Source organism: Phlebotomus papatasi, chromosome 1, assembly GCF_024763615.1.
Source record: "Phlebotomus papatasi isolate M1 chromosome 1, Ppap_2.1, whole genome shotgun sequence".
NCBI lineage: Eukaryota > Metazoa > Arthropoda > Insecta > Diptera > Psychodidae > Phlebotomus > Phlebotomus papatasi.
In genome coordinates, this window is record NC_077222.1 from 24,315,421 (window position 1) to 24,332,063 (window position 16,643).

Consider the following 16,643-nt stretch of genomic DNA (forward strand, 5'->3'; position numbering starts at 1 on the left):
TCATCTCAACGTGTTCTTTCGTTTTTATTTAGAAGTCTTTTCAATGAAATTCTCCCTCAATCTGCTCCTTAATTCAAAATAGTAAATACAAAAATATATTTATACTCTCCATTTTATTTCAATTCAATCTTCCATCTAGAATTCTTTCATTATCCACCTCCTAGACATGAATTGTACAATTCCTCCTGCACCTCATGAGTACTTTCTAGTTCTTATAAGATGAAATGGAAGTTTAAGGAGGATTTCGCAGAAAAAAAAATTATCATGGCATATAGCCTGTGAGATTCAAAAGCTCGGATTAATCCTCTGACTTGCTTGAATAAGTTGTGAGGGAAAAATATCTTTTAATCTTCTGGGATGTCGTAGCCATGGAGGATTAATTTGATTTTCGCATAGGGCATTAAATGATATAGTTACCTACATTCTAAGCAATGAAAGATATTATACTCAATAAATAAAAAGAAAGAACTTCATTTAAGGTATAATTCGTATATTAACTTCTACATTATTCACAGAATTCTTTGAAAAAAAAAAATTACTTATACATTAAATATGGTTTAAGAAGTAATTCATATTATATAATCGATTCGAGTTCTAAGTTCTCTGAAAACAAAAATCTCAGGCTGTCTGAGTGTTTCTTACAAGATCTCATTGATTTTCGTGAGTTTTATAAATGTTTTACGTGTATTATCAAAGATTATTCTGGTTTTCAAGTATTTTTCATGTGTTTCTAATTTATTTATAAACGTTTACTCCGTTTACCGTATAAATCGCGAATATCATGAGCTCCTAAAAATTCCCATGGGTTCTCAAGTTTTCCTTTAGGACACCCGAGTGCGATCGAATGACCTTTTTAAAGCGTTTCTAAAGCGATATTTAGACTAGAAACTTACTCCATTTCTTGAGGATCTCGAAATACTGAATAATTAAGAGTTTTTATGATTTTTCAAAATTTAACTATCATTAAATTTACATATCATTTGTCCTCAATATTGAACCCTAAGTCCAAATTTTTCAAAAAAAATCTTGTTTGATTACATCCTATATAGGTTTAAGCCATATAAGCTAGAGCGGTCTTCAGACTAGAGGTTTAGCCCAGTTCCTGAAGATCTCATAATTCTTAATAGCAACCTATTTTATTGCTTTTTCAGAATTTAACACTCTAACGGGTAAGACCGCCTTGAGGCGGTCTTCACAAAAATCACATTTACAGCGACAATAAAGGTTTTATTTATTTAAAAGTGCTATAGTGTCCTCGGTAATAGTCTTATAAACATCTCTTGAAAGTTTGAACTCATTTTGACTCTTCGTTTTGTTGCTATTCCCAGTTTTGTGTTCCCAGTTTTGTGGTCACCTTTGGTCATTCTAGGTTTTTTTTTTGTTTCCGTTGCTAGAGTAATTGAAGCACCCTACTAAGAATAATTTAGTCTTCAGCTTTGAGGTTTAACTCAGTTTCCGAAGACCTAGAAACTATAATTTGGTAAAAACTGTAAATAGAACTTTTCAAAAATTGGGCAGTTTAGAAATTGGAATAAGTAAGCCCTATGGCTTAAATTATATGAAAATAATTTTAAAAAAAAGCGAGACATTTCAGGATACGTAACCCAATAAGACAAAGTATAGTTACTATAGATGCGCCGGACTTTGCACGTATGTTTTTTATAAGTTTTCCTTTAATTCTAGGACTTAAGGGTGATCCAATGTCTAAAGTTACCCGCATCTACAATAATTATTAATTTTTGATATTTATTGTTTTAACATAGTAATTATTAAAAAAAAAAATTGTGACTATCCGAAGCCCTTTCAAAAATAGCGTTATAAAGATAACTTCATTTAACAACTATATTCATTTACTTTGAAGTACTTTTTTTTAAATTAATTTTAAAACGAGTACTTTTATAATGAAATGCACATACGATAGACGTTTTTTTTTGTTTTGAGCGACTCAAATACGGACTTATCTTCATCGATATTTTTCACCTTACCTAAATAATTTAGATCCACGATAATAACCTTGTAAAACCGATAATGTTTTTAATTTTTTTTGTATTGAAACAATATCAAGTAAAAAGTACCAAGGGGTTATTCGGGTGATTCATTCGTACATTTTACTGACAACAGTTTATCTGCAAAAGTATTTCTAATGCTTCTTTATGTTTTGAAGAATTTGTTAAGTGTTTTTTTTATTATTTCTTGTCTGTCATTGAGATATTTTTAAAAGTTTTTTTTATTTTACAAATATTCCCTTATTCTATTTTCTTTGAAAATTTGATGAATATATTTAAATAATTCCAAAAATTGTCAGTTTTCGCTAAACTAATTCAGAGTTTTTTTTAACAGGTTTTGGAAGGTTATGAAAAAGTGATTAATATAATAGAACACGTTAACTTTTGAACCTTGAAATATTTTCGGATTTTTAAAATGAATTCTTAAATATTGAACAAAAGAATTTGTAAAAGAAAGAATACAATATCCCAAGTCATCTGAAGAAGCTAATCATTTTCCCAATTGCGATTTTGTTGGATTTCGCTAAAATTATCATGGGATTCTATTTTTGTGAATGTTCTGTTTTTCTAAATTCTGCGTATTTTGGTTTTTTTTTTAATTCTGATTCCTAGAACCCAAATAGACTCAGGTTGATCTTCGAGAGAAATTAGCCTGTAGAATTTGGCAATAAAGAATTAAGCAAAGAAAATTTATATAAACGACCTCTAATCGATGATCCTAAGTCCTTAGTGTTAGACAGTATGGGATAAAATTTTTACTACCAAATTTTACAGGGTAAATATTCTCAAGGATCAGTCTGTCCATTTGGACCATTACTAAAATCTCTTGGGTTTTTGCAATTTCTCTTGAGTAAAATTTTATATTTCGTTTTTCGAATTTTTATATTTCTAGAAAAAAAACTTTTCGGTTTTTGTGCTTGCGTAAAATTTTGTTGTTTTACATATATCGATAATTTTTAAATTTTTTCAGATTTTTCAAAACATTATGACGTTCAATAAATTTTAAATTCTCAGATATTGAAGATAATTTCTTGATTTTTCCGTAAATTCTCTTGTATAACGTGACTTTACGAGTGGTGAAACCATCAAGCATTGCATTACACGATTCTATGTACTTTTTTCAGTTTTCAGATTGTGAAATAATACTCGATACCGATGATTTATGGTTTTTGGTCCTTTTTTTTTAACTTTTTAATGTTTTCGTAGGATTCTCTGTTTAAGAAAAAATACTTTTATTAATTTAGTGGTTTTTTGGGTTTTTCCAATTATTTTTAATTCTCGGATTTGACGTAACCTTTTCTGGATAATTAACACGAATTACTTTGTATGAGTTAAGGGCTTGACAGACCTGAGGATTAGCCGAGAGACGGCTTAGCGTGATTATATTAGAAATAATGGTTAAAATGCATTTCCGCCATTTTCCACTAAGTCCTCGGGAAAATATATAATAATGACTATCCTCAGGAGAATTATTATAATTAACCTAGACACCTTGAAAATTAGGGGAATGTAGGCAAGGATCATACAGTGAACATTTAGGGGGAATCAGTGGCGCAATAGGCAAGACCGTTGGCTCTTGGGCGGATCGATTCCCCGGCTCGACTTACTGTTGCGAGTTCGAGTCTCGCCCGGTGCAAAGATCTGAATGTCTAATTTAGGCAATTTTCATATGTTAATAACGTAATATAATGCACCGCCTATGCCAAACAACTCCGGGAGCATGGAAGAAGCATCCACACAGCGGAGAAAGTACACCTGGGCGGTCTACAAAGGACTTAGCAGATTCTTCCAACACAAGATATGACATTGTAAAAATGATTACCTTGTAATATCTGGATACGATTAATAGTGAACATTTAAACGATGTGAATTTTCTCTTTTAGTGTTCAAGGAGTTAGTTCGTCATTTCTTGTGGTGTTTACACACTATAAGCAATTTTCGTCAAAAATTGCCTTTTTTAAATTCTGATGTTTCTGTTTACACGGATAGGGGGAATTTTCTTTAAAAATGCATTTTTTAAAGAAATTGCTCCTAGTGTGTAGATGCCATTAGCCAGAAGATAAATAATTATTAACCTTATGAGACGGTATGAGCAATGGCAGGCCCGCTCTTTGCAAACAAGGAGAAAATTCGCATCGTTTGAAGGTTCACTGTGTACTACGAATCACACCTGCATTCCTCTAAAATTATTTTAACAGAAGGATAATTTTTCATAACTTTTGTACTTTAATTATTACTTTTAAATATCCATAAAAATTCTTATATATTTCATGTTTAGAAGCCAAAATTGGGGTGTGATTTTTCTATATGATACATTTATTCCCTGTACAGAATCAACATTAAACAGGGATTGAAAGAAACACCTCAAACCCCTTGGTACTCAGCATGAATACAGAAGGCAGTCAATTTATAATATCATATCGCCTTTTGGGACGATTTTCTTTCTTCATCTTCAATTTCCAAGTACTCTTTCTATTACTCTCTCTTGCACCCTCGGTGTCCTACCCTTTATGCCAGAGGATTTTCCACCACCATCATCAGCATTTTTTCCCATTCATTATAATGTACTATTTATATTCCACTTATATTTGTCCCTTCACAGGGAATGATTCCCACTTTTCAAGCCACCTTCTCCCCCGCAAAGTAACTCCTCTCACGGGAATATAAAATTCTCGTCTCTCTTTAATGTATATATAACAAAAATTTACAATACCGCGCGTCAAAACCGCCTGAAAAGTGAAATAATATTGCAAATAGCAGGTGAGATGAGAAGAAGGACTTGTGTTTGGTAGAGGAAATTTTTATATAAATCGTTGTCAATTATTGATGATGAAGCAGTTTCTTTAGAGGAAATTCAATTGAATATCGCACAGCACATGAAAAATATCAATGTATAAACAGCTTGGATGTTGGGAGAAAGTCAACCAAGAGACAGAATATATATCATTTTAAATAAAATTTACATTGATATTCCTTTTTATTTTTCCGTCTTTGGTGAAAATTTTTCACCTCCTCACAGGACACCTTTTTGACCCTCCCTTCGTACAATTTTTCTTTCAAGTCAACAATGAAAATGGAAGTAGAAGGTAAAAATTAATTATTGCAACATTTCAATTTAATAGCTTCACTTCTACCTTCCCCAATACCAGTTTATACCTTTTTCTCCTGGCAAAATGGATATTTTTCACAACAGCGAATTTTCTCATGGTGATTGTACTAATATTATTCATTTTCTTTTGTTGCAAAATCATGAATATTCTTCACGCAGTTTCTGTATCAATTTTTCATTTTAATGCCGATCTTAAGCTGAAACCTTTCCATTTTTCTTGTATATTTAGTTTTTTTGATTTACTCATTTTTTTTTCTTTGTCACTTGACCAAAGCTTTTTGGGTTTATGTATCACATTTTATAACCTCAAATTATTTTGGTAATCAACAGAATTTTATGTTAGAATGTAGAATCGCATATCAGTGCAAACGCAAATTATAATAAAAAAAAACATAGAGAAAAACTTGTTCGAATATGAATTAAATTTTATTAACAGGGGCAACTCATTCCCATATTTCATTGAAAATGAATAGGAGGAAATATCCAGGATCCATACGAACCAAAGCTTCGTAATGATTAAATTTTTCCTATGTTTCCGAATAAAAATCTGGGCACTTTTCCTTGGTTTTTAAAATATGGGTTCGATGAGTCACATTTATTGAGAAACATATGAAAATTTAGTCATTAGGGAAAAGTGATATTATTTGGAATTAGTGTTATAAGTTGGAAAATTCGCCGGTACAAGTTGGACATGGCTTTTTTTCTTGATAAATACAGTACAAAATTTGTTTTGAAGCACAAGGAACCAAATTTTAAAACTAAAGCATTAAAAATATACAAATAAAAATGAAGTACCAAATTTATCAAGACAAAATGTCGTGTCCAAAATGTACCATTGTCCAAATTATACCACTGTCCAACTTGTCCCATTTTACCCTACTAAGCTTAGGATCGTGCGAAGCATGGGCATTTTCCCCAAATCGTTTCTAAAATTTTCTGAAATACAGTTCGACCTCGATAGAGTTAACCCCCGATAGAGGCAATCTCCAATAGAGTCAACAGCTATTTTTTTTACTCTACAGACTCCAATAGAGGCAACTTAGACTTAAATTGACTCCGATAGAGTCAACTTTTCCTTTATTATTGAACTAATAGTATATGATTTTATTATGGTTTTTTCTAAATTAAAATCAGTGTTTTGGTGTATCAATGTAACGTTTTTAACACAAGAAAAACATTTTTGTAAGTGCATGCTAATATTATTATAAAATTCGTATGTTAACCGTGTAATCATTTTTCAACAAAATAATTTTCTTTTCGTAATTTTATGTGTTTTGACCGATTAAAACTTCTCTTGTCTTTTCTCTCTTGTCGTAAGATATTTTGATTAGACTTATGAGCGTAATGTAGAGAAATTTGTAATGTAAAGAAAAACGTAATTTTTTTTCGTACTCCAATATAGTCAACGAATCCAATAGAGTCAACTGGTCTGAAATTAATTAGTTTACTCTATCGAGGTCCCACTGTATTTACAGATTTTTTTTTTAATTTCGTATAAGCTTTATTAGATTTCGCTATGTATTATATTTCCCTCCAGAGTTATTCATATGAAAATCTTCCTGTTTCTTTCACTTTTCTAGCAGTAATTTCTAAATCATCTATATAGAAATAGAAATGTTTAATTAAATTTCAAAGAACAAATAAATCTGAAGCTCGATTCAATTAATGTAAAATTAATTTAATATTAATTTATATATTTGAATACTTATAGGTAGAAATTTTGCCTATAAAAAGTTTTAGGTTTAACACGTTTACTAATTGGTTCAGGCTTAGAATGTTTTTGAACTCTTAAAAAACTCTTGAACTCTTGAAAAAAATAAGAAAGGCAGAATAATATTCTTTAAAATTAAAATAACATTTCGAAATGAAATCTTATATTTTTCCTTATTTGTTTAAATATTTATATAATCTTTCTTGGCTGTTTTATACGATTTACTGTTTCTAGCAGTTTTTTGTCCCCTGTAGGAATTCTGGGCGAGTATTAAAAATTTTAATGAAAAAGCTTGAATTAAAGGGTACTAAAAGTAAGATAATTTAAAACCAAAGTCTTATTCTGGACAATGCCTATTCCATTCTAGTACTTCTTCTTTGCAGCTGTAGAACTTCCAGCTGACTAAAATTTACTGCATTAATCATAAATGGAAAGAAATATACTTTAAAAGTGGTTTGAATAAAATTATTTTTTTTTAAATTCATCAACTTAATGATTTAAAACCTTGAAATTCTATTGCTGGGTACTAGGTTCATTCTAGCACTTTCTAACTTTTATAGACAAAGAATTTTGCAGAAAAAATCTCACTCAAAAAATATTTTAATATTCAAAAATTCTATATAGAAAAATTTCGAAAATATGGATATAGTTAATAAAAACGCACTTAAATTTTATATAGTTGATATTTGGCTTATTATTGCAATCTTGAAACTGCTAATAAATCCTAGATATCGTCAGTTGCCTCAGCAACTGTGCTAACTGCATTTCCTTTGTGTCAGCATTCGTTGTAAGCAACGCATGCTGCGCGGCGTTTGCAATGAATGCAGACACAAAGCAGATGCAGTTAGCACAGTTGCTGAGGCAACCGACGATATGTAAAAACGAAAAACTAAAAAAATCCAAAAAAATAAATCCAAAAGAAGAAAATTTAAAAATTTCTTTAATTAAAAAGGTTTACAAAATATAGATATAATTTGTTTATAGTTATTTATTGGTTTTTATGAAAATCAAGATCGTGTATAAATAGAACACATAATAAATCGAATCGAAAATATTTTTTTTTAGAGAAATTGTGGAAAGCATCGACTACGTTAATAGAAACATTTTCAGTTTACTACAGTACTTTTGACTTATTATAGTACTTTTAGACAAATTATAGAAGTTTTAGTCGAACAGCGAAATTTTTCTAGATAAAACTTGAAAAAAAATTTAAAAATATCAATTATGTTAATATTATCGTTTTCATATGCTCACTATAGCATTTTATATCAGTTACAGAAGTTTTCATTATGTTTTGAAAAGGAATCTTTGTAAAGTCGGAAATTACTAGCACAAAAACTTTAAAAGTATAATAACATATATTTTTCAAAATATATTAACACTTCTATTGATATTTGGCACTTTATAGTATTTTTCTAGCAGTTAATTGAGGTAAGATTTATAAAAATCTATTTAATAAATATTTTTAAAACGTTTTAAATCATATTTCACAAATTAAAAAATTATTTAGAACCTAAAAGCACAAAATTTGTGGCATTTTAATTCAAACTGCTAGAATTGGGGTTATCTGATGTTACCACAATGATGCAGATCAATAATTTTTTTTATAAGTTTGCACTAATATGCGATTCCACATTCATACTAAAAAAATACATAAAAGTAAAAATTAAAACAAAACACACTCATTATTAATTTCACACACATGTATATATAAAAAAAAGAAAATTAAGGATAGAAAACACAAAGAAAGATATAAAAAAACATAAAAAAAAACTGCAAAATGATGTGCAAATGCACTGAGAGAAATAAAAACAAATAAAAAATGTCTGAAAAATTAGCTTATTATCTTAGCATTGTGAAAATAATAAAAAAAAGAAATATTGTAAAAAATACTGCTTTTTGGATAACGAAAGGAAAACAGGTTTGTTTTTTTTTAAATAAAATAAAATAAAAATAAAAATAAATGTATTAATAAATATAGTAATAAATTGTGCAGACGTACCAAAGAGGGTAAATAGAGCATCAGGCGTGACCATCTACAGAGAGAAAGAGATCAGTTAGCAGAGTATATTTTATATATATCAATTGTTATCAATATATATAATATAAAAATGTCTTTTTGACCAACAAAAAACAAAAGAGGGTAAAAATTGTTTGTTATTGAGAGGAAAACCAAAAGGAGAAAAAAAATTATAACGAGAGTTTTTTTTCTATTTTCAAATTAAACGGTGATTTTGTGCAGAAATGACTCAATTTCTGGTGAACCATGGAAAAGGATTCTGCACCAGAACACTTTATCTCGTTTTGCCATGGAAATATTTCATAGCAGAGTAAATGCAATAGGGACAAAGTAACTCTTTTCAGGTGAGAATCCATCTTTACATGATACCACACAGTTCCACAGCGGAAAAGTTCTATAAAGGATTACAATGTTCCACTTTTCATCAAAATGGTGTTACAACAAACTTACTGCAGTTAGTTCTGCAGCTTGGAAATTTGTTCTCAAATAGATAATTCACAAGGTAGAGTTTATAACTTATCTATATCATACTTTTGTTTGCCTCTATTACACTAAAAATGTACACATACAGTACATGTTATTATGCAAGACAAACTTTTAGGTTAATTGAATAGCTCCGTTCTAATTTTCTAACTTTTAGAGTTTAAGGTAGCAATTTCTTAGAATAGGGATCATCACTGTAATTGAGGGTTTAGATAACTGAAAATGTGAGAAGGGACACTTATTCAAACATTTTAGTTAAATGAACTTCTTATAATAAATATTAGACCACTTTTACTACTTTTTAATATGAAAAATTTTAAAAATAGAAAAAAAGGTTTTTAAGGGGTAACATCTACTTGAACGCCCAAAATTTAAGAATTTCTTGTAAGATTTTTTTTGTAACTTTGATAATGAATCGATCAAAATGAAATGAATTTTGAAGGAAAAAATTGAAAGAGTTGACTTCTTTCCTTGACGCGCTTGCAGCTAGCAGTAGAACTCCAGTAATTTTTATCCGATTAACTTGAAATTTTTAGGGTAACTACTTAAATAGATTCTCTAAGATCGTAAGTCACTTTATAGAAAATTCAAGTCACTCCAATAGCAAATCAATCGTATAAAAGTTAAATACTCGAGGTCTGTTGGTGGCCACGTAACGTAGTGTTTAAAAAGAAATCGACCATAAACCCGTGCATTGCTATGTCGCTATTTTGCTTAAAAAATTAAAATTAAAAACATTTTTTCATTCCTCAAGACAGAAATGTAATATCCCCTAAAAATCTTATCTTGATTGATTTATTAGCAAAGTCATAAAAAATCACAAAAAAACTGTTTTAAAAAATCACAAAAACTGGGCGTTCTGGTATATGTTACCCCTTAATATCCATTATCTATTTTTTTGTTTTAAAATAAAAAGTTACTCCATGAGGCTTCGCCTTTTTTAAACTATTTTTAATTGAATAATTTTCTCAAATAGACATTACTTGGTCTCGCTTCAATAGAATGCATTTTTGCAAACGAATTCTTTTACAAAAAAATAGAAGATAATAAATGCATATTGCAAATATTTATAAATAATCAAGTATTAATTAATCCATCAAAAAATTATAATCAAATGTTCTTTAATAGAAGTACTCTAAGTTTAAAGTTAGACTTTAAATTCGTGAAAAAAAGGTCATTTAACGCATGCAAAAATCTTTTATCTAAGACACATTTATGCTGCACATTGTGATTAAAAATGTTTTATAGACATAAATATTTCCTATCTGATGTTTTGCCGAGCTATTTGTCAAAAGAAGCTCTAACTTCTTTTAAAGTTGTAATTTTTTATCGAATATATTCTAAAAAAAATAAATAAAATAATTTCCAGATATTCTAATAACTAGGTCTTGTGGTATGAGTCTTAGCTTATTCTGAAAATTTTAAATAATTTAAGGCTTTCACAATCTTATAATTTTCGTCAAATAAATGATAGTATTTACAATAAATAATATCCAAATGGGTATTTTTTTTAAAATTATTTTGGTTGTTAAAATAATAATAACAAAAAGCCATTATCGAGGTATGTGTCTTGAATAAACGGTTCGATATTTTTCGCTCATAATTTATTGCAATATTCTTTTGTATATTTAAACTAATCTTGTTTTTATCTAGGGGGTCCGTGGTGCAATTGGTAAGAGCTTTCGGCTCTTTGGCGGTGTGACTCCCGGCTCGACTGTCACATTTGTGAGTTCGAGCCCCGCCCGGTGCAAATGATTGAAGGGTCTGAATGGACATTTTTTTACGAAACACTGTAAACTCTGTAAAAATTTGTAAACTGAACAATGTACGGAATGGCAGAAATAGCCCAGTACTTCAATATAAATATAAAAATAATATTTTTATCTAATGTCTCATCTGCAGATTTTATGATAGAAAAGAATAACCTCAAACTTAATTCACAAATTTGAATGAGAATTACAATAAAAATGAGTGGAATTTTTGAAAAAAAAAAAACGTATCGAAGCTCGACAGGTTTCAGCACGGATTTGTCATTGTATTCTTAAATTTAATTTAATAATACTTTCTCAACAAAAACCTTTTTATCTTACTAGTTGATTTCATTAAAAATTGTTATTCTTACCATTTTTAGAGGTTATTTAGAGAATGATTAAGCAATAACTTAAAAAATTCACTAAAAAAATCGGATGAAACGAAAAGAAAATTTTGTTACGAAAAAATACAATTCGAATATTCAAACACGTTCTACATATAATATTTTGTTTATATTTTTTAAAATATCTAAAAGAAGGTGAAGAAATGAATTTAAAAAATAACTCAGATTGAATGAGACACATTCTTTCCGTACAGAAGTAGATCTTGAAAAATTCGAAAATCTATTTGGAGATCCAAAAAAGAGACTTTCTCACTTCTTAATACTTTCGCAAGGTGGCGGAAGTTACATCCTGTTCGAATTTCGAAGTGCTCAAGTGTCAAAATGTGACGGTCTTCACATTGTTGTGAGGAAAAAAACAGAACAACGACGTTTACTGTTCTGTTCCAGTATTTAATCACTCTATAATCACTGAGTAACTCTGTTGCCAGCTTTTTAGTGTGATATTTAATAAATTTTTCCCATCTTGTTCGAAAATTTAGTATGAAAATTCGAAATTGAACTTGAATTCTCCGAACTTCAACGACTTTTTGTGTAAATAGAGTTCAATTTACCTTTTATCCAAGACACTATTGGAGAATCAAAATCTACTTCTGTTTGGGATCATTAGAGATATCTATTAGTCGAGACACGTACCATAAAATTATCTTTTCTAAAATAGTAAGATCTTACAGGGGATCTCCGGACTATGCACTCCAAAATTATGTACCTGACGGGATTATGCTCACATAATTGTGCATGTTTGCCTACTGGGAGCCAAATCAATTTTTGATATACTCCTTACAGTATAAATTTTTCTTGTGCGGGAAATTTTAAAACATTTTAGGTTTATTTATCAAAAAGAGACTTTTTATTAAGGTAAAATTTTTGATTATTGTAACAATTTATTGAGAAAGTCAGGACAAAAAGTACTTATATATAAAACATTTAGTTGAAAATACAACTTGTTTATTCTGAATAATTTTACTCCGCGTGGAATTCGTTCTAAGTAAGACTATTCTGCGTATATTATGGCATTTCTGTAATTTATTTAAAAGAAATTTTCTGCAGGAATGCAATTTTTTTAGAGTCGTAACACCTTTCTGCGCGATTGTTTTCCGTCCCAATTAGGATCCTCTGTAAGTAGATTTATAATTATAACACTTACAATAAGCAGAAGGTATGTGTCTTGGCTAAAAATTTTCCAACTTCACTTTTCAGTGATTTGCAGAAGTAAAGGCCAATTTTTGGGAGGTTCTTAGGGCAAATACTCATATAACTATATTTGGAAACTGCATTCAATTGTATCCCTTTCGTTACTATAATTTATGTTAAGACGCACAAAATTGTGCTTTATGGAATTAAAATAATCCATTGAGACTTAATTCCGCTGCAGTATTGAGTCATTATTGCTGTACAAAGATGTAGAATAGAACTAAAGTGTAGGGAATCATATTCATTATGATCTTCTATTTAGACAAAGGATTGAGTTGAAGTGAGAAGGAATGAAGTATAAGATGTAACTGAGGGTTGATTTTCAATAAAGATTAAAATTATTTCTTTCAGAGTGTTTGAAGAGCTAGAGGGATACTCAAGAGTTTTTGGTTCAAGTGGATTGTTTTAAGTAAAGTTCTCATTAATTTAGTTGTTACTCCCATAGGACTTCCAGGACAAAGAAAACGATGGTGTGGTGTTGATTTTGCAAGAACTAAAGGTAGTGAAGTGCAAGTTAATGTGAGCAAATAGCAAGGAAAAAAATTCAATGGCAGAGAAGAAGCGGGCGAAGAACTATCTAATATGGAAAAAAAAAATGATATAAAATTCACGATGGAGAAAATGTTTGTCTATAAGAATGGAGATTAATTGGGAAAATAAATATTTTCTATGTTGTTTTTTTTTTATCTGTTGGTGGTCTTGTGAGCAAACAAATGTATTTTTCTGTCCTTTCCCTTGATTCCCTTTTCATTAATTAACCAGTGAAGTGACAAATCAAATCCCCTCCATGAAAAGTTCCAGATGAATTGGGATTTTGGTTTGGGAACTGACTGCCCTACCCCTCACCAGGAAAAGCTCAATATTTAATGTAAATTTGTGTCTAATTAAACGAAGCTCAACTCAATTTGATTCCCACAAGGAGATTTATTATTTTCCAAAATTGATGCGTGAGTATTTCGTCCATAGTATGAATATTTTATTAGAATTTCACCCACGGATGACAATGTCAATTGGAGCGCGCTACATTCTCCCCATGGACATCCCTTGGGGTTGGGCATTTTTAGAGGGGTTCTGGCCTTCGATCAACACCACAATATTCAGAGTTGCAACCTAATTTACGTCCACCCCCAACATTCATTGAATTTCAATAATAATTTCCATCCGAATGCACAATAATTATGCGTGGAATTCCCCTGCAGGTGAATTTAAAACAATTTTGTACACTACACGCTATTTTCCTCAATAAAAAAGGAAACTTTTGAAAAATTAGAAAAAAAATGTTATGTACAAATGTGAGGACTCTCGAGGCTAAAGTCATACTAAGAATTAATAACAAAAAAAAGAGAAATAAAATTGTCAAAAAAAAACTAAACACAGAAAGACTTCTTTGGGTTTATGTATAGAAAGTGACAAAACAATCCTGAAGGAAAAAGAAATACTCAAAAGCATAGAAAAGTATAATATAAAAAGGATATAGTAAAATGATATAGCTACATTACCTCCTCATTCAAATTCGACACGAGAAGCACATTGGAGAGACCACGAAGGGCAGGTGTTGCATTGCCAAGGGCACCAGTTGATGCCAGAGCAAATGCTCCCAAGCTCGGAAGAGCTCCACCATAGGCGCTGGCCAGAGGAGTTCCCAGGCCCAGGGCGAATGGTGGCAGAACTCCTGGTGCTCCCAGGCCATTAACTGCTGCATGAAAGAGAGAAAGTGCCATGTTAAACTTTACAAAATATTCCTTCCATTTAGGGGGACAAATGGATTGTTTACTAAGTACAGAGTGAGAGAGATTAGATTAACCAAGGAGAAAATGCAATTTTATTGTATAAATTTTTAAGTTTGGGTTTAGGGTAGAATCGTATCTTAAATCTTGTTTAGAGGAAAATAGTGAAAACACTTTACAAACCTAACAATTGGGAATTGATCTAAGAATTACGATAAAATGCAATATTTCAGAAGACACGTACCTAAAACTTCGATTGTTATAATAGAGCCTACACTGAGAGAAATCCGGAAAAGTCAAAATAACATTCCGGAAATGTTAATTTTACCCTGCAGTATTGATCCAAAATCGGTGTAAATATTAGCCTTTTTAGGTGTATTAGGGGTTAAAGGTACACTTCTTCATGTTAACCGATTAACCGATTTCAATTCAATTTAAAACATGTATGTGTTTTCAGCTGGAGTCTGCTATTCTTAACGCGATACTCGCGAGGCAGTGTCATTTCCATATATTTGGCTAGCAGCACTTCATATTCAAGGACTGCTGGTGCTGACCGGTCAGCATATTCTTGATCATGATTATTAGCTATGCTCACTGGGGGATTTAATAGTCAATCACTTTAAAATTTATTTTTTTTTTTCAGTATTATCAATATTTTATAAATTTTCTTTAATATTTTTGATAATTTTTTTATATTATGATTCTGAATGTAACAGTGAATAATTCTATGGATTTAGAAAAAGTAAAAAAGACTTTCATCAGTCCAAAAAGAAGCGTTTAAGTACCACTCTTCGCAAAACGATCCAGTTACCCCACCTTACTATATACCAATGAATAATAATTTTCAGTCCAATAAAAATATTATGTATGAATATTGTAGTTTCTTTTTCCAAAATGGTTTGGCTTGAAAAAAATTGGAAGTATAAAAAAAATTAAAATCATTTTACTATGTAAGAATTTAAAAATTCGTCATTTTTAAGCTTAAATATTTACTTAATAGCAAATAGTTGGAGACTTCCAAAAAATATCCTAGATTCATTCAACCTTGTACTTTGCAATTACGTACAGACATGAGAAAGAAATAACTTTAGGTAGTCAGGAAAAATTATTTTCTTCAGGATATCGATGTTCAAATCGTCTTTAAAACGTTAAAGCATCACGTAGGTCACGCAGACTGCCAAAAAAAAACCGAAAATTTTCTTTACATTTTTTTTTTCAACTTAATAAAAATTTTAATTACAGGTCTTGAAAATATAAAAGTACAACATTTTACCGGTATTTTCTAAAGGTTTCAGTTAGAAATCTTTAAAAAAAATCAGCTGATTTTCAGATGAATTGATCCTATGCATTATTTTACATTAAAAACGAATTAAAATTATAGATCTTTACTTATTTATTAACATAAACTAATACTTGGTCCACAAAAACCTGTTTAAATATGTTAAAATAGCATAAATGTGATTCGTCAAATTAATTTGAATTCAGCAAATTCAAATGCTAAAATTGCTCATTAATTTCTATTTTATTGCAGTTAAACAAGTAATAGTCTTTTGCAGGAAATTGTTCTTATTAAATTTATTTACTCGTAATCAATATTATTTGTGGTCAAAAAATAAGATAAGTACAGTGATTTAGTGATAAACTTGTACGGAAGTGAAGCTTCAGTATCAGGAGCGATTTCCTAAGTTCCTCCAAAGTCATTCGAAAGAAATTATTGTGCCAAGAAATTTCCTGTTTGTATGACTTCACACAGATTTACAATAAGACTGTATGAGAGTCGCTTAATGCGCCCTTTCCCTACAAATCTTTCTTCTGGCTTTGTAGATCCTTCTGCATAACACATAAGTGACTTATAAGACTTTTTATAACTACTATCACACATTTTTCGGAATCATTCACAATCAAAAATCTCGCGGCATTATTTAAAATTGAGCAAATTTCTTGAAAAATATGTCCTAGCTCTGAAAAATTTCAAGTAAATTCTAGAAATCTCAATGCTCAATTAGCTCAATTGAATTTAAAATTAAATTGCGAAAATCCTAGTGTGATAGCACCGTAAGATTATTAAATGAAAATTTCGGAAAATATAGTTTAAATGTTATACTTTTATAGAGGGAAGTGAGGCATCTTTGAACTGAAGTGGAAATGAACTGAAAGGAATTGAACATTCTCATAATATAATTCCGCAGACAATTTGTTTGCGGAAATACACTATATAATAGTAAGGATGAGGTCCTTTTA

The 16,643-nt window shown here is 30.0% G+C and overlaps 1 protein-coding gene across 33 annotated transcripts in view; it reads right to left on the reverse strand.

Annotated features, from left to right (window-relative positions):
• Positions 1 to 16,643, reverse strand: part of LOC129798300 (polypyrimidine tract-binding protein 2) — a 712,220-nt gene that overhangs the window by 39,928 nt on the left and 655,649 nt on the right. For 26 of the 33 annotated variants that reach the window (XM_055841377.1, XM_055841387.1, XM_055841372.1 and 23 more), the window contains 2 exons: positions 14,175 to 14,371; positions 8,829 to 8,862 (listed from right to left, as the gene is read on the reverse strand). In XM_055841377.1, the coding sequence (XP_055697352.1) occupies positions 8,829 to 8,862; positions 14,175 to 14,371 (231 nt within the window). The remainder of the gene's footprint in view (positions 1 to 8,828; positions 8,863 to 14,174; positions 14,372 to 16,643) is intronic. The other 7 variants (XM_055841390.1, XM_055841374.1, XM_055841371.1 and 4 more) reach the window with 1 other exon arrangement.